At 35.3% G+C, this 23,940-nt stretch overlaps 1 protein-coding gene across 5 annotated transcripts in view; it reads right to left on the bottom strand.

Moving 5' to 3' along the window:
- ATAD2B (ATPase family AAA domain containing 2B) overlaps positions 1 to 23,940 on the bottom strand; it is a 159,482-nt gene that overhangs the window by 20,828 nt on the left and 114,714 nt on the right. For all 5 annotated transcript variants that reach the window (XR_014235273.1, XM_082358416.1, XM_082358417.1 and 2 more), the window contains one exon: positions 20,372 to 20,531. Coding sequence is in view for 4 of the 5 variants with exons in the window: in XM_082358416.1 (XP_082214542.1) it covers positions 20,372 to 20,531 (160 nt within the window). In the remaining variant the exon portion in view is untranslated. The remainder of the gene's footprint in view (positions 1 to 20,371; positions 20,532 to 23,940) is intronic.

The raw sequence follows: 23,940 nt of genomic DNA, 5'->3' as shown, positions 1-23,940 counted from the left end.
CTACAGCTTTGAAATGTGTTCTCAATGACACAACTTGGTGGTAAAACAGGGGATGAGATAAGCACCAAGGAAGATTCCCTAGCTTCCTGCATGAAAAATGGGAGGATGGAAGTACCACATACAAAAATAAAAATTAAAAAAAAAAAGGAAAAAAAATCCTAGAGAATAAAAAGAAAGGAAGTAGGAAAAGAAGTTAGAGATATGTGCTAGTTTAAAGACTTTAGTTTTGACATGACTAAAAAATATCCAAGAGAATCTGAGCCAAGATGGCAGAGTAGAAGGACGTGCTCTCACTCCCTCTTGTGAGAACACCAGAATCACAACTAGCTGCTGGACAATCATCCACAGGAAGACACTGGAACTCGGCAAAAAAGATACCCCACATCCAAAGACAAGGGAGAAGCCACAATGAGACGGTAGGAGCGGTGCAATCACAGTAAACTCAAATCCCATAACTGCTGGGTGGGTGACTCACAGACTGGAGAACACTTATACCACAGAAGTCCACCCACTGGAGTGAAGGTTCTGAGTCCCACGTCAGGTTCCCAAACTGGGGGTCCGGCAACGGGAGGAGGAATTCCTAGAGAATCAGACTTTGAAGGCTAGTGGGATTTGATTGCAGGACTTCGACAGGACTGGGGAAAACAGAGACTCTACCCTTGGAGGGCACACACAAAGTAGTGTGTGCATCAGGACCCACGGGATGGAGCAGTGACCCCATAGGAGACTGAACCAGACCTACCTGCTAGTGTTGGAGGGTCTCCTGCAGAGGCAGGGGGTGGCTGTGTCTCACCGTGGGGACAAGGACACTGGCAGAAGTTCTGGGAACTACTCCTTGGCGTGAGCCCTCCCAGAGTCCGCCATTAGCCCCACCAAAGAGCCCGGGTAGGCTCCAGTGTTGGGTTGCCTCAGGCCAAACAACCAAAAGGGAGGGAACCCAGCCCCACCCATCAGCAGTCAAGGGGTTAAAGTTTTACTGAGCTCTGCGCACCAGAGCAACATTCAGCTCTACCCACCACCAGTCCCTCCCATCAGGAAATTGCACAAGCCTCTTAAATAGCCTCATCCACCAGAGGGCAGACAGCAGAAGCAAGAAGAACTACAATCCTGTAGCCTGTGGAACAAAAAACCACATTCACAGAAGACAGACAAGATGAAAAGGCAGAGGGCTATGTACCAGATGAAGGAACAAGATAAAACCCCAGAAAAACAACTAAATGAAGTGGAGATAGGCAACCTTCCAGAAAAAGAATTCAGAATAATGATAGTGAAGATGATCCAGGACCTCGGAAAAAGAATGGAGGCAAAGATCGAGAAGATACAAGAAATGTTTAACAAAGACCTAGAAGAATTAAAGAACAAACAGAGATGAACAATACAATAACTGAAATGAAAACTACACTAGAAGGAATCAATAGCATAATAACTGAGGCAGAAGAACAGATAAGTGACCTGGAAGACAGAATGATGGAATTCACTGCTGAGGAACAGAATAAAGAAAAAAGAATGAAAAGAACTGAAGACAGCCTAAGAGAACTCTGGGACAACATTAAACGCAACAACATTCGCATTATAGGGGTCCCAGAAGGAGAAGAGAGAGAGAAAGTTCCCGAGAAAATATCTGAAGAGATTATAGTCGAAAACTTCCCTAACATGGGAAAGGAAATAGCCACCCAACTCCAGGAAGCACAGAGAGTCCCATACAGGATAAACCGAAGGAGAAACATGCCGAGACACATAGTAATCAAACTGACAAAAATTAAAGACAAAGAAAAATTATTGAAAGCAGCAAGGGAAAAACGACAAATAACATACAAGGGAACTCCCGTAAGGTTAACAGCTGATTTCTCAGCAGAAACTCTACAAGCCAGAAGGGAGTGGCATGATATACGTAAAATGATGAAAGGGAAGAACCTACAACCAAGATTACTCTACCCAGCAAGGATCTCATTCAGATTCGATGGAGAGATCAAAAGCTTTACAGACAAGCAAAAGCTAAGAGAATTCAGCACCACCAAACCAGCTCTACAACAAATGCTAAAGGAACTTCTCTAAGGGGGAAACACAAGAGAAGAAAAGGACCTACAAAAACAAACCCAAAACAATTAAGAAAATGGTCATAGGAACATACACATCGATAATTACCTTAAACATGAATGGATTAAATGCTCCAACCAAAAGACACAGGCTTGCTGAATGGATACAAAAACAAGACCCATATATATGCTGTCTACAAGACACCCACTTCAGACCTAGGGACACATACAGACTGAAAGTGAGGGGATGGAAAAAGATATTCCATGCAAATGGAAATCAGAAGAAAGCTGGAGTAGCAATACTCATATCAGATAAATAGACTTTAAAATAAAGAATGTTACAAGAGACAAGGAAGGACACTACATAATGATCAACGGATCAATCCAAGAAGAAGATAACAATTATAAATATATATGCACCCAACATAGGAGCACCTCAATACATAAGGCAACTGCTAACAGCTGTAAAGGAGGAAATCGACAGTAACACAATAATAGTGTGGGACTTTAACACCTCACTTACACCAATGGACAGATCACCCAAAATGAAAATAAATAAGGAAACAGAAGCTTTAAATGACACAATAGACCAGATAGATTTAATTGATATTTATAGGACATTCCATCCAAAAACAGATTACACTTTCTTCTCAAGTGTGCACGGAACATTCTCCAGGATAGATCACATTTTGGGTCACAAATCAAGCCTCAGTAAATTTAAGAAAATTGAAATCATATCAAACATCTTTTCTGACCACAACGCTATGAGATTAGAAACTAATTACAGGGGAAAAAAAAGTAAAAAACACAAACACATGGAGGCTAAACAATACATTACTAAATAACCAAGAGATCACTGAAGAAATAAAAGAGGAAATCAAAAAATACCTAGAGACAAATTACAATGAAAGCACGACGATCCAAAACCTATGGTATGCAGCAAAAGCAGTTCTAAGAGGGAAGGTTATAGGTATACAAGCCTACCTCAAGAAACAAGAAAAATCTCAAACAATCTAACCTTACACCTAAAGGAACTAGAGAAAGAAGAACAAACAAAACCCAAAGTTAGCAGAAGGAAAGAAATCATCAAGATCAGAGCAGAAATAAATGAAATAGAAACAAAGAAAAAAAAAAGCAAAGATCAAGAAAACTAAAAGCTGGTTCTTTGAGAAGATAAACAAAATTGATAAACCATTAGCCAGACTCATCAGGAAAAAGAGGGAGAGGACTCAAATCAATAAACTTAGAAATGAAAAAGGAGAAGTTACAACAGACACAGCAGAAATACAAAGCATCCTAAGAGACTACTACAAGCAACTCTATGCCAATAAAATGGACAACCTGGAAGAAATGCACAAACTTTTAGAAAGGTATAACCTTCCAAGACTGAACCAGGAAGAAACAGAAAATATGAACAGACCAATCACAAGTAATGAAATTGAAACTGTGATTAAAAATCTTCCAACAAACAAAAGTCCAGGACCTGATGGCTTCACAGGTGAATTCTATCAAACATTTACAGAAGAGCTAACACCCATCCTTCTCAAACTCTTCCAAAAAACTGCGGAGGAAGGAACACTCCAAAACTCATTCTGTGAGGCCACCATCACCCTGATACCAAAACCAGACAACGATACTACAAAAAAAGAAAATTACAGACCAATATCACTCATGAATATAGATGCAAAAATCCTCAACAAAGTACTAGTAAACAGAATCCAACAACACATTAAAAGGATCATACACCATGATCAAGTGGGATTTATCCCAGGGATGCAAGGATTCTTCAATATACACAAATCAATCAATGTGATACACCATATTAACAAATTGAAGAATAAAAACCATATGATCATCTCAATAGATGCAGAAAAAGCTTTTGACAAAATTCAACACCCATTTATGATAAAAACTCTCTAGAAAGTGGGCATAAAGGGAACCTACCTCAACATAATAAAGGCCACATACGACAAACCCACAGCAAACATCACTCTCAGTGGTGAAAAACTGAAAGCATTTCCTCTAAGATCAGGAACAAGACAAGGATGTCCACCCTCACCACTATTATTCAACGTAGTTTTGGAAGTCCTAGCCACAGCAATCAGAGAAGAAAAAGAAATAAAAGGAATACAGATTGGAAAAGAAGAAGTAAAACTGTCACTGTTTGCAGATGACATGATACTATACATAGAGAATCCTAAAGATGCCACCAGAAAACTACTAGAGCTAATCAATGAATCTGGTAAAGTTGCAAGATACAAAATTAATGCACAGAAATCTCTTGCATTCTTATATACTAATGATGAAAAATCTGAAAGAGAAATTAAGGAAACACTCCCATTTACCATTGCAACAAAAAGAGTAAAAATACCTAGGAGTAAACCTACCTGGGGAGACAAAAGACCTGTATGCAGAAAACTGTTAGACACTGATGAAAGAAATTAAAGATGATATCAACAGATGGAGAGATATGCCATGTTCTTGGATTGGAAGAATCAATATTGTGAAAATGACTATACTACCCAAAGCAATCTACAGATTCAATGCAATCCCTATCAAATTACCAATGGCATTTTTTACAGAACTAGAACAAAAAATCTTAAAATTTGTATGGAGACGCAAAAGACCCCGAATAGCCAAAGCAGTCTTGAGGGAAAAAAACGGAGCTGGAGCAATCAGACTCCCTGACTTCAGACTATACTACAAAGCTACAGTAATCAAGACAATATGGTACTGGCACAAAAACAGAAACACAGATCATAGGAACAAGATAGAAAGCCCAGAGATAAACCCACGCACCTATGGTCAACTAATCTATGACAAAGGAGGCAAGGATATACAATGGAGAAAAGACAGTCTCTTCAGTAAATGGTGCTGGGAAAACTGGACAGCTACATGTAAAAGAATGACATTAGAACACTCCCTAACACCATACACAAAAATAAACTCAAAATGAATTACAGACCTAAATGTAAGACTGGACACTATAAAACTCTTAGAGGAAAACATAGGAAGAACACTCTTTGACATAAATCACAGCAAGATCTTTTTTGATCCACCTCCTAGAGTAATGGAAATAAAAACAAAAATAAACAAATGGGACCTAATGAAACTTCAAAGCTTTTGCACAGCAAAGGAGACCATAAACAAGACAAAAAGACAACCCTCAGAATGGGAGAAAATATTTGCAAACAAATCAACGGACAAAGGATTAATCTCCAAAATATATAAACAGCTCATGCAGCTCAATATTAAGAAAACAAACAACCCAATGCAAAAATGGGCAGAAGACCTAAATAGACATTTCTCCAAAGAAGACATACAGATGGCCAACAAGCACATGAAAAGCTGCTCTACATCACTAATTATTAGAGAAATGCAAATCAAAACTACAATGAGGTATCACCTCACACTAGTTAGAATGGGCATCATCAGAAAATCTACAAACAACAAATGCTGGAGAGGGTGTGGAGAAATGGGAACCCTTCTGCACTGCTGGTGGGAATGTAAATTGATACAGCCACTATGGAGAACAGTATGGAGGTTCCTTAAAAAACTAAAAAATAGAATTACCACATGATTCAGCAATCCCACTACTGGACATATACCCAGAGAAAACCATAATTCAAAAAGACACATGCACCCCAATGTTCACTGCAACACTATTTACAATAGCCAGGTCATGGAAGCAACCTAAATGCCCACTGACAGATGAATGGATAAAGATGATGTGGTACATATATATAATTGAATATTACTCAGCCATAAAAAGGAACGAAATTGGGTCATTTGTTGAGACGTGGATGGATCTAGAGACTGTCATACAGAGTGAAGTAAGTCAGAAAGAGAAAAACAAATATCGTATATTAACGCATATATGTGGAAACTAGAAAAATGGTACGGATGAACCGGTTTGCAGGACAGAAATTGAGACACAGATGTAGAGAACAAACGTATGGACACTAAGGGAGGAAAGCGGCAGGGGGTGGTGGTGGTGGTGTGATGAATTGGGAGATTGGGATTGCCATGTATACACTGATGTGTATGAAACTGATGACTAATAAGAACCTGCTGTATAAAAAAATAAAGTTAAAAGATTAAAAAAAAAAATCCAAGTGGAGATATCATGTAGGCAAATGAATATAGATCTCGACAATTTATGACCAAAAGCCACAATGTGTAATCTGTATTTACTGTTTAAAATTTTGTACTTCCCTAAGCCTTAAAAAAAAGAAAAAGGATTATGGCATAAGAGACATATAATAAACTGCACATATTTAAAGTATACATTGTGATATGCTTTGACATAAGTACAAATCCATAACATCATCATTATATCAAGATAATGAATATATCCACCATCACCAAAAGTCTCCTTGTGCCCCTCTGTCATCCTTCCTTTCACTCTTTCCACAACCCTCCATTCCCAGGGAACCACAGGTCTGTCTACTGGTACCATAGATTACTTCATATTTTCTAGAATTATGTACACTATAATATATATTGAATCGCATATATATTCTCTATATATTAATGTGTATATAATTCTAACATATTTATAAATACATATATAAATGGGGTTATAAAGAATATATTCTTCTTTTGTCTGTATTCTTTTACTTGACATAATTATTTTGACATTAATACCTATTGTTTTATATAATATTGTATAGCAAGTACACTTCAATTAAAAATTAATTTTTAAAAAAATAATAAAAATACCTATTGTATTGTATGCATCAACACTCCATTCCTTTTTATTGCTGAGTAATATTCCACTATTGGATATAACACAATTTATTTATCCATTCACATGTTGATGGACATTAGGGATGGTTCTGGGTTTTGGCAATTATCAACAATGTTACATAAATATTCATGAACAAGTCTTTATATGGACATATGTTTTCATTTCCCTTGAGTTAATATTTAAGAGTGGAATGGCTAGCTCAACAATGGGTGTATGTATGTTTAACAATCTTAAAACTGCCAAGCTTTTTCAAAGTTGTACCATTATATATTCCTACCAGCAGTGCATCACAGTTCCAGTTCCTCCACATCCTTGTCAACACTTGGTATGATCAGTCTTTTTAATTTTAGACATTCTTATAGGTGTTTAGTGGTATCTCATTATGCTTTTGATTTGCATTTTGTTTAAGATTAATGAAGTTGAGTATACCTTCATGTTCTTATTTTCCCTCTGTATATCATCTTTGGTGAAGTGTCTTCAAATCTTATACCTATTATTTTAATTGGGTTGTTTTCTTATTATTAAATTTTTTTAATAAACTTATTTATTTATTTATTTATTTTTGGCTGCGTTGGGTCTTCTTTGCTTCACGTCAGCTTTCTCTAGTTGCGGCAAGCAGGGGCTACTCTTCATTGCGGTGCGTGGGCTTCGCATTGTGGTGGCTTCTCTTGTTGCAGAGCATGGGCTCTAGGCATGCTGGCTTCGGTATTTGTGGCATGCGGGGTCAGTCGTTGTGGCTCCCAGGCTCTGGAGTGCAGGCTCAGTAGTTGTGGTGCTTGGGCTTAGTTGCTCCACAGCATGTGGGATGTTCCCAGACCAGGGCTCGAACCCGTGTACCCTGCATTGGCAGGAAGATTCTTAACTACTGTGCCACCAGGGAAGTCCCTTATTAAATTCTGAGAATTCTTTTAATAGTCTGGATACAAGACAGCTTTTATATTTAAGGTATATTATCCATTGAGATTCTTTATATATATAAGAAGTCTTTTTTTTTGCATACTTATATCCAATTGTTCTAGCACTGTTTGTTGAAAAGACTACTTTCTCCACTGCAATGACTTTGCACCTTTGTCAAAATGCCACTGACTCTATATGTGTGGGTCTCTTTCAGGACTCCATATTATTCCATTGCTCTATTTGTCATTCTTTATGCCAATATTACACTGTCTAGATTACCCTAACTTTATGTCTTGAAATAAGGTGGTATTAAGTCCTCCAACTCTGTTTTTACTTTACAAAGCTGTTTTGACTATTTTAGATCCTTTCCATTTTCATATGAATTTTAGAATCACCTTGTCCATTTCTATAAAATGCCTTCTGGAATTCCGACTGAGGTGGTTCAATTTGAGAACTGACATCTTCACAATGTTGAGTCTCCCAATCCATGAACACAATATATCTCTCAGTCTATTTAGGTTCTCTTTAATTTTTCTCAGCAATGTTTTATAGTTTTCAATGTATAGGTCTTGCCTATCTTTTGTCAGATTTATCAACATCTCATGTTTTTTCATGTTAATGTAAACAGTAATTTAAAATTTCAATTTGCTATTGTTTGGGGCTAGTATTGTAGTTCCATAAATACAACTGAGTGTTTGTATATTGATCTTGTATCCTGCAACCTCACTAAACACACCTGCTAGTTCTAACAGTGTCTTTGCAAATTCCATAGGATTTTCTCTGTAGACATCATGTTGTCTACAAATGAAGATAGTTTTACTTCTTCATTCCCAAACTAGATGCCTCTTATTTCTTTTTCTTACCTTACTGCACTTTCTGGAACCTTCAGTATAATGTTGGGTAGAAGTGGCAAAAGTGGACATCTTTGCCATGTTCTTGATCTTAAGGGGAAGCATTTAGTCTTCGGTCATTAAGTATGATGTGAACTGTAGGCTTTTTGTTCATGTCCTTAATCAGACTGAGGATGGTCCTTTCTACTCCTCGTTTGCTTACACTTTGTACTCAGGAATACCTATTGGATTTGTCAAATGCTTTTGTGCACTAACTGAGATAATCACTTCTTAGTCTGTTAATACAGTGACTTACATCGATTGGTTTTCAAATTTTAAACCAATCTTGCATTCCTTGCATATTCAAGCAGGAATAAACCCTACTTAATCACAAGGTATTATCTTTTTAACATATTGGATATAACTTGCCAAAATTTTATGTTCATGAGGGATACAGGTCTATAGTTTATTTGGTCTTTTTTTTTTCCCCCTTGTAATATCTTTTACAGAGTAATGCTAACTTTATAGACTAGGTTGGAAAGAATTCTCTCCACTTCAATTTTCTGGAAAAGTTTGTGTAGAACTGGTATTATTTTTTTCCCTAAATGTTCAGTAAAATTAACCAGTGAAGGCATCCAGGCCTGAAGTTTTCTTAATGGGAATGTTCTTAACTGTTAGTTCAATTTCTTTAATAGAAAAAGAATTACCTATTCACATTATACATTTCTTCTTTCATGAGCTTTTTTTTTTGTCTTTCAACAAATTTATCCAATTTACTGAAGTTGTCAAATGTATTGGCATAAAGCTGTTCATAAAGTTCCCTTACTGTTCTCTTAATATCTGTAGAATATGTAGTAATGTTATCTCCTTCATTCTTGTTAATGGTAACTTGTGACTTCTCGTTATCCTGACCAGCTCCACTGGAGATTTATCAATTACCGATCTTCTAAAAGAACCAGCTTTGCATTTCCTTGGTTTTCTCAATTTTTTTTCCTGTTTACTATTTTATTGATCTGCTCAGATCTTTATTATTTCCTTTCTTTTGCTTACTTTGGGTTCCATTTGCTCTCTGTTTCCTAGTTTCTCAAGTTGGGAGTTCAGATCAGTTATTTGAGACTTTTCTTCTTTTCTAATGTAAGTATTTAGTGCTATAAATTTCCACCTAAGTAATGCATTAGCTGCACCTCATAAGTTTTTATATTTTCATTTTATCCACTTTAATAATTTTTAAACTTCTCTTTTGATTTCTTCCTTGATCCATGGAGTTATTTAGAAGTGTGGTATTTAGTTTCCAAATATCTTTTCCAAATAACCTTTTGTTATTGATTTCTAATTTAATTCCATTGTGGTCAAAGAACATACTTTGTATGATTTGAATCCTTTTATATTTAATAAGACTCATTCTGTGGCCCAGAATATGTTCTATCTTGGTGAACATTCCAGTACACTTGAAAATAATGTGTATATATGTTGCCATTGGGAAAAGTGTTCTATAAATATCACTTAGATAAAGTTGATGGATAGGGTTGTTCAAGTCTTCTATATCTTTACTGACTTTCTGTGTACTAGCCTTATCTAGTTTTAAGAGAGGGATAATAAAGTCTCCAAGAAATTACAAATTTCTCTATTTTTCCTTGCAGTTCTATCAATTTTTGCTTCATGAATTTTAAAGCTCTGTTATCAGAAGCAATAAATATTTAGAATTATTATGTGTACTTGATAACTGTGAAATAATCTTCTTTAACCCAGGTATCTTTGGCCTGAAATCAACTTTGATATTTATATAATCACTCCAACTTGGTATGATTATGGTATTTCATGCTTTTAATCTATTTGTAGCTTTATATTTAAAGTGGGTTTCTTGTATAAAAAAATAAAATACTAATTCAAAAAGATATGCACCCCAATGTTAATAGCAGCATTATTTACAATAGCCAAGACACAGAAGCAACATAAGTGTCCATCAACAGATGAATGGATAAGGAAGATGATATATATATATACATACATATATATATATACACACACACAGAATATATATATATATATATATATATATATATATATATATATATATGGACTACTCAGCCATTAAAAAAATATAATTTTGCAATTTATGACAATATGGATAGACCTGTAGGGTATTATGTTTAGTGAAATGAGTCAGAGAAAGACAAATACTGTATGTTATCAGTTATACGTCAAATCTAAAAAATAAAACAAACAAATGAATATAACAAACCAGAAACAGACTCACAGATATAGAGAACTAGTGGTTACCAGTGAAGAGAGGGAAGGGGGAGAGACAAGATAAGGGTAGGGGATTAAGAGGTACAAACTACTATGTACAAAATAAGTATGCTACAGGATATAATATACAGCAAAGGGAATATAGCCAATATTTTATATAACTTTAAATGGAGTATAATCTCTAAGAATTTTGAATCATTATGTTGTATAATACTATAAATCAGCTATGCCTCAATTTTTAAAAAAGTATATGGGAGGAAAATGAATGAATGAATAAGTTTTTTAAAAAAATAACCTTAAATAAACAAACAAGAAAGTGGGTTTCTTGGAAAGGAACCTCATTAGTGCAGTAGGTAGAGTGTCAGTCTCATCAAGTGGGTTTCTTGTAGGGAGCATATGGTTGGGTCTTGCTTTTTTATCCAAAAGACATTCTCTGCCTTTATTTGTGATGTTCAAGCCAGGTATCAGCAAGTTTTCCTGTATAAGGCCAGAGAGTAAATATCTTAGGTTTCTCAAGCCATAAGGTCTCTGGCAAGTATTCAAAGCCGCCCCTGTAGCATAAAAGCAGCCCTAGACAACATGTAAACAAAGGGGCATGCCTGTGTTCCAACTATGAAAACTTCATTTACAAAACCAGGCAGTCAGTTTGACTGTAGTTTGTTGATCCCTGGTTTAGCGGATCATTTGGTTTTTATATAATTTATGTGATTATTAATATGCTTGCTATTTACTTTCTACTTGTCCCACATGCTCTTTGTTCCCTTTTCCCTCTTTTTTCTCACTTCTTTTGGATTGTGTACATTTTTATGATTCAGTTTTTCTCCTTGTTGGTTTATCACCTCTAACTATTTGCTACACTACTGCTAGCCCTATATAAACATCAAGGAATATTCCCTCTCTTTCTCCGGCCTCAGGTAGTTTCCTCACACATATGTGCTGATCATTATTCAGCTAGCTAAAGACTGGAGGAGGCTCTTCTGCAGATCTCCAGAGTGCTCTCTCTGTGCAGCTTTCTCCTTCCTGGTACTCTGCCCTGAGAACTTGATCCACTTTGGCCTCCTTACATTCCCAGCAATTCAGGGAGACTTCCAGGCTCCGCCTGGCTTCTTCCTTCCCGTACCACAGTCTGGAAGCTATCCAGGCAACTGTAGTGCTCAACTTGTTAGTTTCCCATCCTTCACAGATCATTTCCATCGTTTCCTGATATCCAATGTCTTCAAAATTGTTTTTTCAAATATTTTGTTCAGTTTTTTTTTTCCATTGTTTCAGACAGAAGGGGAAATTCAGTCCCTTTTAATCCATCTTAGCCAGAATCAGAAGTCTCCTGATATTTTAAAACATTCTTTGAAAACCAAATTTTAATGGTTATGTGACAATCCAAAGAAAGATGAACCTTAATTTTTCAAGATTATTGCTCTACTGTTGGAAGTTTAAAGTTCCTTCAAATTCTAACCACTACAAACAAAAAACTACAATGAACATCCTGAGAAGGAGCTATGCTTTCAAGCTGATATTTGTAGCCCAAGCAACTTTCTGCCACTGGCTTTCCATTTCAGCTTGAAAAAAGCTAAAAAAAAAGGTAAAATTAAATATAAAGGTCATGTATCTAGCACATTATACTCTAAAATAACTCAGTGATCTTTCTTTTCGTTTTTTTTTAAACACATGCTTCCCACCCACATTCCATCCCCAATTAAAGGGGGGAGAAGAATGAATGAATTAATTAATTAAGAAAAGAATTCCATAAAAATTTCCCACTGGTCTGAAGGACAAGGAATTTATTCTAAAGAGCATCTGTGGGGACTTCCCTGGTGGCAAAGTGGTTAAAAATCCGCCTGCCAACGCAGGGGACACAGGGTCGGATCCTGGTCTGGGAAGATCCCACATGTCACGGAGCAACTAAGCCCACGTGCCACAACTTCTGAAGCCCACGCACCTAGAGCCCGTGCTCCACAACAAGAGAGAAGCCACCACAATGAGAAGCCCGCGCACCGCAACGAAGAGTAGCCCCCGCTCGCTGCAACTAGAGAAAACCAGTGCTCAGCAACAAACACCTGACACAGCCAAAAAAAAAACAAAAAACAAAAAATTAATAACAAGAAGTTTTTTTAAAAATAAATAAATAAAAAATAAAGAGCATCTGTAGGAATTCCCTGGCAGTCCAGTGGTTAGGACTCCATGCTTTCACTGCTTAGGGCCCAGGTTCAACCCCTGGTCAGGGAACTGAGGTTCCACAAGCCACACAGAGCAGCCTAAATAAATAAATAAATAAATAAATAGCATCTGCATCTGACAAGGTAATGCTTTTTACATATGCCTATCATTAAAATTCTTTTTAATCATTCTTAGCTTAGAACAGTGTCTAAGTTTATACATAGCATAGAACTGTAAGCTCACAGATTAAAATTAGAAGACATGTCCATATCTTGGATCTTCATCTTTTTTGATGGGTAGGGGAGTCATCCTGGATCTTATAAGCTTGTGATAAAGGTGGAAAAGTATACATGTACACCATTTTGTATGTAGTTGTTCAGAGACCCTCTCATGGCCACCAGACTTAAATTCCTTGCTTTAAAATTATACATGAATAATAGCTACATATTTACCACCAGTTCTTTTATTTTGTCTCATACGTTAACATCTTAAGATTCTCCAAATCCATGAAATTTAAAAGTAATATAAGCATAGCAGAAAAACCCCATACATACTGGCTTTGAAGTTAAGACAGATCACAATCCATTCAGTTGTGCCATATAATATTTGTGGGTTTGTTCACAAATTACATAACCTCTCTGAGACCCAATCTCCTTATATCTATAAAATAAAGATATTACCACCTAGCTTTGCCTTCAGTAAAAAGTAATGGCTATTAGAATAAACTGATAAGTATTAATAAAATTAATACAATCACTACTTTTATGAAGGTAACAATTATTTCAATGTGTCTATGTTTCTTTTGTATTTTGGTGAACAGAAGTATATTAGCTGGGTTTTTTCAACAAAATTATTAAGAAAGATTAATAATATTTTTTTAAAAACTGATTTTTATGGGATGATTTTTCATCTTAAATCATTTCATAAATAAGAAATTTTACTGTATTTACTGGTTCATATCTGCATTATGTTATTATGTCTCCATTTTATAATTTCTATGTACTCTGAGACTCCTTCAGTTAGTATCTAAGAAGAGGACAATTCATAAAATTTACTCACTGGTCACATTTATTAAGAATATGCTCCATACAAGATGTCTATACAGACCCTGTTCTCAATCAGCTTAGAGTCTAAAATACAGGAAAATACAGGAGAAGGATATGTAAATAAGTAATCACTCCAGGAAAAAAAAGAAAGGAATAAGTGTCTCAGAAAAGTTACATAGTGTTATGATTCCAAGACGAAGGGATTACTTGTAACTGGACGGAAATCGGAAAAAACTTTCATGAGCATAGCATTTAATATTCCTTGAAGGATAAGTGGGATTTTAAAAGATAAGCATGGTTTTAAAATGATGCACTAGGTTTTCTTGTATATAACTTACATCTCAACAAAATTGATTTAAAAAGAAAGAATGAAAAAAAGAAAGAAGAAAGAAAGAACGAATGTACACACTCTCAGCAGAGGCAACACATTTAACAAAGGTACTGGAAGCTCCAACAGTAAGACTGCGACTTAAATTGAGAATTGGGACCCATATTCCCTTGAGGAGGGGTCCTTCTAGGCTGCCCTCTCTTTTCATTCTGTATACTGCCTATGTGATCTCATTCACCCCTATACACTTATGACTCCAACCAGGTCTCTTACTCAAACTTCTATCTCTGAACCCCCATATACAACTACTACACAATGTCTGCATTTTATCTGGGTGTACCAGAGGTAACTTACATTAACACATCCAAAATTAAACTTAGCATACTGCCCATAAACCTGTTCCTCCATTGGTTTACTTGTCAGATTCCTAACACCCAGACCACAAAAACTCAGATGTCATTCTAGATTTCTGTCGGTCATACATAATTGGTTGGTCACTAAGCCCCCTATGTTCAATCTATGTTGCCATAGCAAGTGAATCTTTTTTTTTTTTTTTGGCCGTGCCACGCAGCTTGTGGGATCTTAGTTCCCTGACCAGGGACTGAACCTGGGCCCCAGCAGTGAATGCGCTGAGTCCTAACCACTGGACTGCCAGGGAATTCCCTGCAAGTGAATCTTAATTGGTCTTCCAACCTCCATCTCATCATTCCCTTGACCTTTAATACTGCCTATAATACTATACTCTTAAATGCAAATCAAATCAAATCACTTTCTGTCTCAAAACCACCCAGTGGCCCCTTATCATCTAGAGAATTAACTCTGAAATCCTTACACAGGATCAAATGAAGATAGGGAACTTACTATGACATTTATTTATCTGCAGGACTCCCCGCTAAGAAGCCTTTAGGCATCTCTCAGGCCAGAGCTGCATATCTCCAGCACTGAACACAATTTACACACAGAAAATATTTCATAAATGGATGCTCAGTAAATGGAGATTCAGTGAGTAGAGAAGTGAATGAACTTCTCACTACTCCTCCACAGACACTCTACTTTCCAGCCATATTCTCTTTTTTTAATACCTTTGTACACTAGTTTTCTCAGCCTAAAATGAATGCCCTTTTTAATCCTGTTCATCTCCAGTGTCTTCTCCTCTGTGCTCTACTCACACTGTACATATATCTAATACACACCTTATGAAACTGCATTACAATCGTCTGCTGCTGCCTCAAGACAAAATTCAAAATCGCCACCTCTATGCTATCTCTACACCTTAATAATCTATTACAATTACCTATAGTTAGATATTTGTCATTCCTATAAAACAGTGAGTTTCTAGATAGGAGGGATTGTGGCTTATTTATTAACTGTTATGGGCTGAACTGTGTTCTTCCCCAAAATTCATATGTTGAGACTATAACCCCCAATATCTCAGAATGTGACTGTATTTGGAGTAGAGACTTTAAAGAAGTAATCAAGGTAAAAGAAAGTCATAAGAGTAGGCTCTAATCTAATCTAATCTGACTTGTGTACTTATAAGGAGAGGAAATTTGGACACACACAAGAGACACCAGGGGTGCATGGACACAAAGAAAAGACCATGTGAGGACACGGCAAGATGGTAGCCTCCGAAAACAAAGGAAAGAGGCTTCAGAGGAAACCAAATCTGCCGACACCTTGATTTTGGACTTTTAGCCTCCAGAACTATGGGTAAATCAATTTCTGTTGTTTAAGCCACGCAGTCTGTGGTATTTTGTTAAGGAAGGCCTAGCAAATTAATACTATAACATAAAGCATAATGTCTGTCACATAGTAATTATTCAATATGTATTACTGATATGAATATCTCCATCTCAAGAGGCAAGGGCTGTCACAGTACTCTAAGCACTCAGCTCGGTAACAGCACATGATACTTACAAATACTAATAGAAAATATGAATGAGTTGGACTGAAGCATAGCCCTAGAGGGCTCCAAAAGCTGGGGTGAATCTGTGAGCTTTATTCCTAAACAACTGGTACAAAACAGAAGATTTTGAGAATACTACAAGACTAGGGCTGAAATTTCATCAAAATTAGCTAAATGAGGGTATGTATGTGAATGCACTTGAGGGCTAGAGGGGGCATGTGGTACAAGACAAAGACTGGGGAACAATTAAACATAAAATATATCACATATTTATAAGATAATAATTAGGATCAAACATCTGATACTAGTCACATTTAGAACCTACAAACTAAAACTCTTCTGGCTAACATATTTAATTTTTGTCCACTTTATCCTCAAGGGAGAATCTGGGTAAACACTTAGGCAACATGTACAGCTTCCAGAATGTTGGCTTTTGTCTTCTATGTACATGCTAGTTTTTTTCCCCAAATGGCCAAGTGTTCTGCAAAACAGAACACTGTAAGCTTTCAAATACTCATGGGAACTTGTAAAAGTAATACAACATTCATGTAATTTCCACTTGCTACACAACAGACCCTGAGGTTATTTTCCTAATACATAACAAGCTGTTCTGTTGCTAAGAAGAAAAAAAGGGCTCTTGACTGAAGATATGAAAAAATCTGAACAGAGCCGAAATCATGCTTTTGAATTATATGACACTTTTTGCATCTAAAACAGTGAAGAAATAAAGTTACAAGTGTATCATGTCAACTCTAACTGTGAGATAGAGCCATATTCTTTGATTATACAACTGCATTCTGTAGTAAAAGGTTATTATACACCAGAAATCATTGCTTCTTTCATAAAAGCAATATTATTTCAATGTGGTTATAATTAAGTTACATGGGGCGGGGTGGGGGGAGAATCTGGATTGACCCTTTCTACTGGCTTTTTCTAACCGCTCAAATTCATTTTTCACTATCAGTCCCTAGATTTGTTCCAAAATAGGATTAAATTTTAAATGTGGTCCAGGGAATATACTAATAAGCACAAAGTACAAAGGGTCATTCTAAAGCAAATATGTAGGTACCCACTAAGGAAACAATTTATAACAAATTAAAGCATAATTTAAATAATAATGATAACAAGAATAAATATATGAATGACTAAACTTTATGGAATACTTCTCACGTCTCAGGCACTATGCTAAGGGCCTAACATATTCAAGTTGAACCACATGAAAATGGCAATTTCATAAGGTTTAACCTAATACATTTTCTCATCTAATCCTTACAACTACCCAGTGACAAGAGTACTATAATTATCCCTATTTGCAGATAAGGGAACTAAAATTTAGAGGACTTAACTTGATCAAGTTAAAGAACTAGGAAATAAAACTGGGACTGAAGCCTAGGTATACGTCCAAAGCCCAGGCTCTCCTTACCTACTGCACAGTTTCAGTAACCTCTATGTCTTGAAAAACTAACAGGATGAGAGTGTAGGCACTCAAGTACTCTCACACACTGCTCAAGGTCACTATATAGACACTTGTGCAACTGTACCTTCACCAAGAACGCAGCAAGGGAATCAAAGGAGACTGACATCCAGCCCATTCTTTACTAGCCAAACTGTGGCCCTGTTGCAGATGCCATCTACACTGAAAAGGAGATTCTCTCAGTCACACAAAACTGCTATATTGGTTAACAAGTGACCCTGATGCTGCTAGAAGATTTTTTAAATTGTGAGAAAATTTTAACAACACAGTTTAAAAGCCTTAAAAGAGATTATTATACAATCTTTGATCCAGAAATTTCACTTTAAGGAATTTATCTTCAGGAAATAATTAAGGATATACATAAAATTTATGCCATATTCATCAGTGTTATAATAGAGAAAAACGCTAAAAAATCTAATATGGCCAACAATAGGGTAGTAGCTACTATAATACATCCATATGATAAAAATTGTGTGGTAAAAATACACTAACTCATAACCTTTTCACAAAATATTACATGAATGAAAATGTTTACAAAAGTTATATTTTCATTTTAGTAAAAATATTATTCATACATGTATTTCATATATAATATCTGTGCATGTGTATGTGTGACAGAGAGAGACAGAGAGAGAGAGAGGGAGGGAGGGAGGGAGGGAAGGAGAAAGAGAGAAAACACTAGATAACAGGATTATAGGTTACTTTAATTTTCTTCATTTTTATCCTCATAAATTTTTCTATATGATATACAATGAAAAGTAAAAAAAAAAAAAAAAACCTAAACAAACAACAACAAGATATAAATGTCCTGATACAAAGCTTAAAAACTGTTAGATACCAAGAGTAGCTATATAAAAGTTTATTCTGCCTCTTAACTTGGAATTAAAGTATGTAATTTACTGTGGTCTAAACTGAGACAAGAAATACTTAACTTCATGTAGAAATGAGAAATCCAGGTCATTCTAACAGGTGGCCTGAGTTAAGAACCACTGCCCATAAATACAGACACAAAGCAGAAACTGTATTCTGAATATCTTTAGATAACTGAAAGTTTGCGTTAATTTTTTAAAAATAAAAAGCATCTTACTTGTATATCATCTGTGAAAGAAACAATTCTCAACAGAGTAAGAAAAAGAGTAATGACCCCTGCCAGCTGGGAAAGGGCCTAGCACTATCGGCCAGGCCTTGGTGTATTCATATGAAACATAAAAACAATTTTAGGGACTTCCCTGGTGGTCCAGGGGCTAAGAATCTGCCTTCCAATGCAGGGGACGCAGGTTCCGTCCCTGGTCGGGGTACTAAGATCCCACATGCCTTAGGGCAACTAATCCCATGCGCCGCAACCGCACGCTCTGGAGCCCACGTGCCACAACTAGCGAGAAGCCCGCAAAACGCAACGAAGATCCTGTGTGCTGCAATTAAGACGCAACACAGCAAAATAAATAAAATAATTTTAAAAAATGAAAAATAAAAAAAAACTTAAACAATTTTACAGAACACCAGTCTGTGACCATGGTGGATCAAGATAAAAACAAGACCACTCCATAATCATGTCTGAACACAGACAAAGTATGAACGCTGTCCTAACCACAAAAATAACCAAATATAATCCTATCTTGGGTAAGATGAATGACTGCTGCTTCTTTACCAATCACAACTTTAGCCTGCTCCATTCTTCTTGCCTTCCAGGTTCTTAAAATACCTAGTCCCCGAATTATTCCCACTTCCTAAGAGCATCTAATCCACTGCAAAGCCCTACTTCCTTAAACCCTCCCCAGAATCACTTAATGCTAGCTCAAATCCTATATGGCTCCCCATGATATACATTCTCCTTTATTACAATGTATCAATAAATTCATCTTGTTTAACTACAGATTATTCCTGGAGGTCTCCCCTGGAGGGCATTAGCAGAGTTGGGACTACAGATTAGAGTACAGGGTGGGATTAGGAGTAAACTAATAAAATTATATAAAAATACATGCAGTCTATAAAACAGATAACATCTATCTACCTAAAGGAGGTCTTTTGATAAGTAAACTTATCCACAATAAGTTTCCACAAATTCGAAATTACCAGTGTTTATCAGCACTGGTGATGTTGACTAAATAAATAAATCTTAAATTCACAACTATTCAGTTTTCCATCTTACCTGAAAAAAACAAGAATCTAAGTATAAAAAGTGAAAGGTAAATCAAGAAACTAAACCCTGAACATAATACTTAGAATAATAAAATCCTCTAATCTAAATATATTATCTAATAATTTAATAAATGAATTAGCAAATATTATATATAGGATGGATAAACAACAAGGTCCTACTGTATAGCACAGGGAACTACACTCAACATCTTGTGATAAACCATAATGGAAAAGAATATGAAAAAGAATATATGTATAACTGAGTCATTTTGCTGTACAGCAGAAATTAAACACAGCATTGTAAATCAACTATACATCAATAAAATTTTTTTAAAAGAATAATAAAATCCTCTAATTTAAATATATCATTTAGTAATTTAACAAATGAATTTAATAATTAAATATTTAAGTATATTATTAGTTCCTCATCAAGAAGTTTCTAAATACAATAATATGTCATTAAGATTAATTTATCTATCTGAAATATAGGCAAGCTTTATTTAAATTTTAAACTATCTTCTCATTGATCACCAAAGTCAACCTTGCCCAGTGCATCCTTACCTCCTGGGTCCTTATCTGGATTGTACTCTAAAGCATTGCTACAGATGAGGTCAATATCTTTCAGGAAATCCTTAGCAGTCAGGTAATTATGCTTATCAATCTTAGTGATTACTGTTGATAAATCCATTGGTTCCTTGATTACTTCAAGATAATCTGAAACCTAAAACAGGATATTTTAATGAAAATTACTTCTGATATTCCATATAATCTACTCATAAAAACATAAAACCATACAGTTATTTTTAAATTAAATCTAGATATCTAGGAAATAATTATAGATAAGGATAAAATTATAGAGCAATTTATGCCACTAAAGATACTATGTCATACTTTCCATGAAAAGCTTCAGTTTCAAGTCACATCTAAATCAACTCTGAAAAGTTTCTCATCTTGAAATATGAAACAAACTGTGTCAGCTGTCTTTTTTTTTTTTTTTTTAAATCCTTTGGCTACACCTGAGAAGAAAATGTATCGGTAAAAATACCCAATAAGCATCAATAAATGTTACCTCAAGAAAAAAATTTTTTAAGGAAAATAAAAAGAAACACAGATTTTCTTTTCTTATTATTAGAGATGTTCTCAGGTAAATCTCTTTAAAATCTCTAAACAAAAAAATTATCTGTCTTTTTCAGTTTTCCAGGATGAATCGTTTCATGGAAAGAGTTTTCTGCTCCTTTGGATTCATTACAAACATTCTGAGTCAACTATACAACAAAAGTAAGTATTGTTTTCATAACTAGAAAAAATTTACTGGCCTTGTCCCTAAATATAAACAAATCTACAAGCAAAAAATACATTTTGCTCAGTGTGATTTTCTGGGAGATAACCCAAAATAGAGATATTGGTCATGACTGCCCAATAAGTTGTATGTTTTATATCATTTGACTAATAAGAAAGCTCTTCCAACCTATATATCTATAGGTATACATTGTTTTATTGCACTTGCCTTTACTGTGCTTTGCAGATATTGCATTTTTTAAGAAATGGAAGGTTTGTGGCAACCCTGTGTTGTCTGATGATGGTTAGCATTTTTTAGCAATAAAGTATTTTTTAATTAAGGTAGGTACATTTTTTGTAGATGTAATGCCATTGCATACTTAAAGAAGACTACAGTATAGTGTAAACATAACTTTTATATACACTGGGAAACCAAAGAATTCGTGTGACTCACTTTATTGCAATATTCACTTTACTGCAGTGGTCTAGAACTGAACCCACAATATCTCCAAGGTGTGTATGACTGTATTGTCTTCCTTAATACAAATCTCAAATCAAGTAATTAGGTCTGACATAAACACAGTCTTAGAAATGTCTAATTAGTCCGGGACCAAATTCTGGGAATAGGGTAATGTCTGTTCTATGAAACTAAAGGCTAGTTTTCTCCATTGCAGATGGCACTGATGCTTTTTGGGGATTTTTTTTTTTTTTTTGGCCTCGGCATGTGGGATCTTTCCCAGCCAGGGATCAAACTCATGCCCCCTGCATTGGGAGCATGGAGTCTTAACCACTGGACTACCAGTGCAGTTCACTGATGCCTTTTTTAAAATTTACATATTGAATATATATTCATATGAATAAATACACATATATGCATATACAAAAACATATGCATATATATACACATACATATTATTTATATGTTTTTAAATTTTTAGGTAGGTGTGTGTGCATGTTTTAATTTATTTTTCATTCTCTAGGAGCTAAAAAGCCAGCCAATCTCCTTATAGGGGAGATAGTGGAGCTATACTCAACAAGGAACAGTTCAGAAGATATTAGTTGGATCCTTGGCTCTGACAATTGACATGTATTGTGTACACATGGAAAACATTTTATAAACTTTTGCACTATAAAAATTTATATTACTAAAGACCATAAAATTTTAGCACCTATGCTTAATTTTAAATTCAACGCTTATTTTCTAAACTTTTGTTTCCTCTGCCATTTGCTTTGGAATTTGATAAAGTTTTTAGACATTTCAAATTCATTATTTTAATACAAGTTTTTGTGTTTTAGGTTATCAAAATGTTATCTTAGTCTCCCCTCTCTATCTGTCCCAGAGACCCCTAAGTTTTCAGCCTTAAAAGTAAACAAAGAAGCAGTAGCAAAATGAACCTGAGAAAGAAAAAAAAAAAAGGAAAAAGAGAAAACATAACCCTAAAATTAAAGTTTTAACTGACCAACATCTTCTATCCCCTTCCACTGCCTTACCATCATTTATAAAACTTTCACTCTATCACAGATGGCATTTGAAATCTGACAATCTCTTCTGGTTAGACAGAAAAAGTTTTCTTGGACAAAGGCAAAACTGGTACACTCCCAGCACAGGAGGCTGACTTGGGGGCAAGTTCTTATCAATTAAGTGTCAGAGTTCCCATACCCAATTTGAAATAAAAATAAACATTTATAACAATCTTTAAAGTGGGCTGATAGTTTTAAGACTTTCTGAAAATACCATGAGGGAAAAAATATGCTTCACAAATATAAAATATGTATTAAATGCAAGAGCAAATAGGCAAGTCCTGTCATTCCAGTAGAAAAAGATGACAGCCATGATATAAAGAATGTGGACTTCGAATTTTAAGAAACATTGAGTGTTGGCTGCGTCACTTGCCAATAAGCCTCAGTTTCTTCAACTGCAACATAATAATGACCTTGTGGGGTTGTTGAAAGGATCAAATGGCTAAAACTATGTATTGTGGATAAACATACAAATAAAATTAAACATAGTCCCTTTATTCCCAAAAGGGGGAGGTGGGGGAATAGATATTTTCAGGTTTTCCAAGGGGAAAAAACATAATGCTAGCTCACAGGCATAGATGAGGTAATGGTTCCAAAGGAATCTGCTCAGATCCAAGAGTACAGATTTCACAATGAGGACACAACATTAAACTCTGCATCACTTCATAATTCAAATTTAAAAAAAGATGAAGAAAAAAATTAAAACTGAAAACACCAAAGCTGTTCAAACATGGAGTCTGAACTATAAGAAGAATGCCAGTAAAGACTGCATTATGTGCATCCACATACTATATTATCCCAGGATAAAACAAAACAAAATAAAATTTATTCTACAGTATTATAGTAGATTCCAAATGGAAAATTTCTTTTCTCATCATCACAAACCATGCTCCCACAAGGACACAAAACAATACACATAAAAAGTGAGAAATTTTCCACTCGGAGCGGAGAAAATTCTTGGAGAGAAAACATTTCTTGGAGAGAAAAATAATAGGCTGTGCTTATAACCTCATACAGCATCTTAGTCACAGACATTTCCAAAATATGAAAGACAAATTTCAGGTTTCTCAGCTACCTCTTTCAGTAAGGTATACACAATTTGGGAAATGCCAATTTTAATTGGTATTGATTGGTTAATACCAATATTCTTTTGGAAAGCAGGATTTATCCTGGAATAAAAATAGTCTAGTATGGACATTTCACTAAAGTAACTTTTAATCCTCTTCTTAAATTGAAGAGTAGGAGATCACAAAGATCAATACTAATCAAGAGGACATATACAAATTGTCATTAATTTCATCCAAAAGTCACCAGATGTTTGCTGATGACAT

Source organism: Balaenoptera borealis (genome assembly GCF_965194805.1).
Source record: "Balaenoptera borealis genome assembly, chromosome: 15".
Lineage (NCBI taxonomy): Eukaryota > Metazoa > Chordata > Mammalia > Artiodactyla > Balaenopteridae > Balaenoptera > Balaenoptera borealis.
Note: the sequence above shows the minus strand (reverse complement) of the source record. Positions and strands in the feature narration are given on the sequence as shown.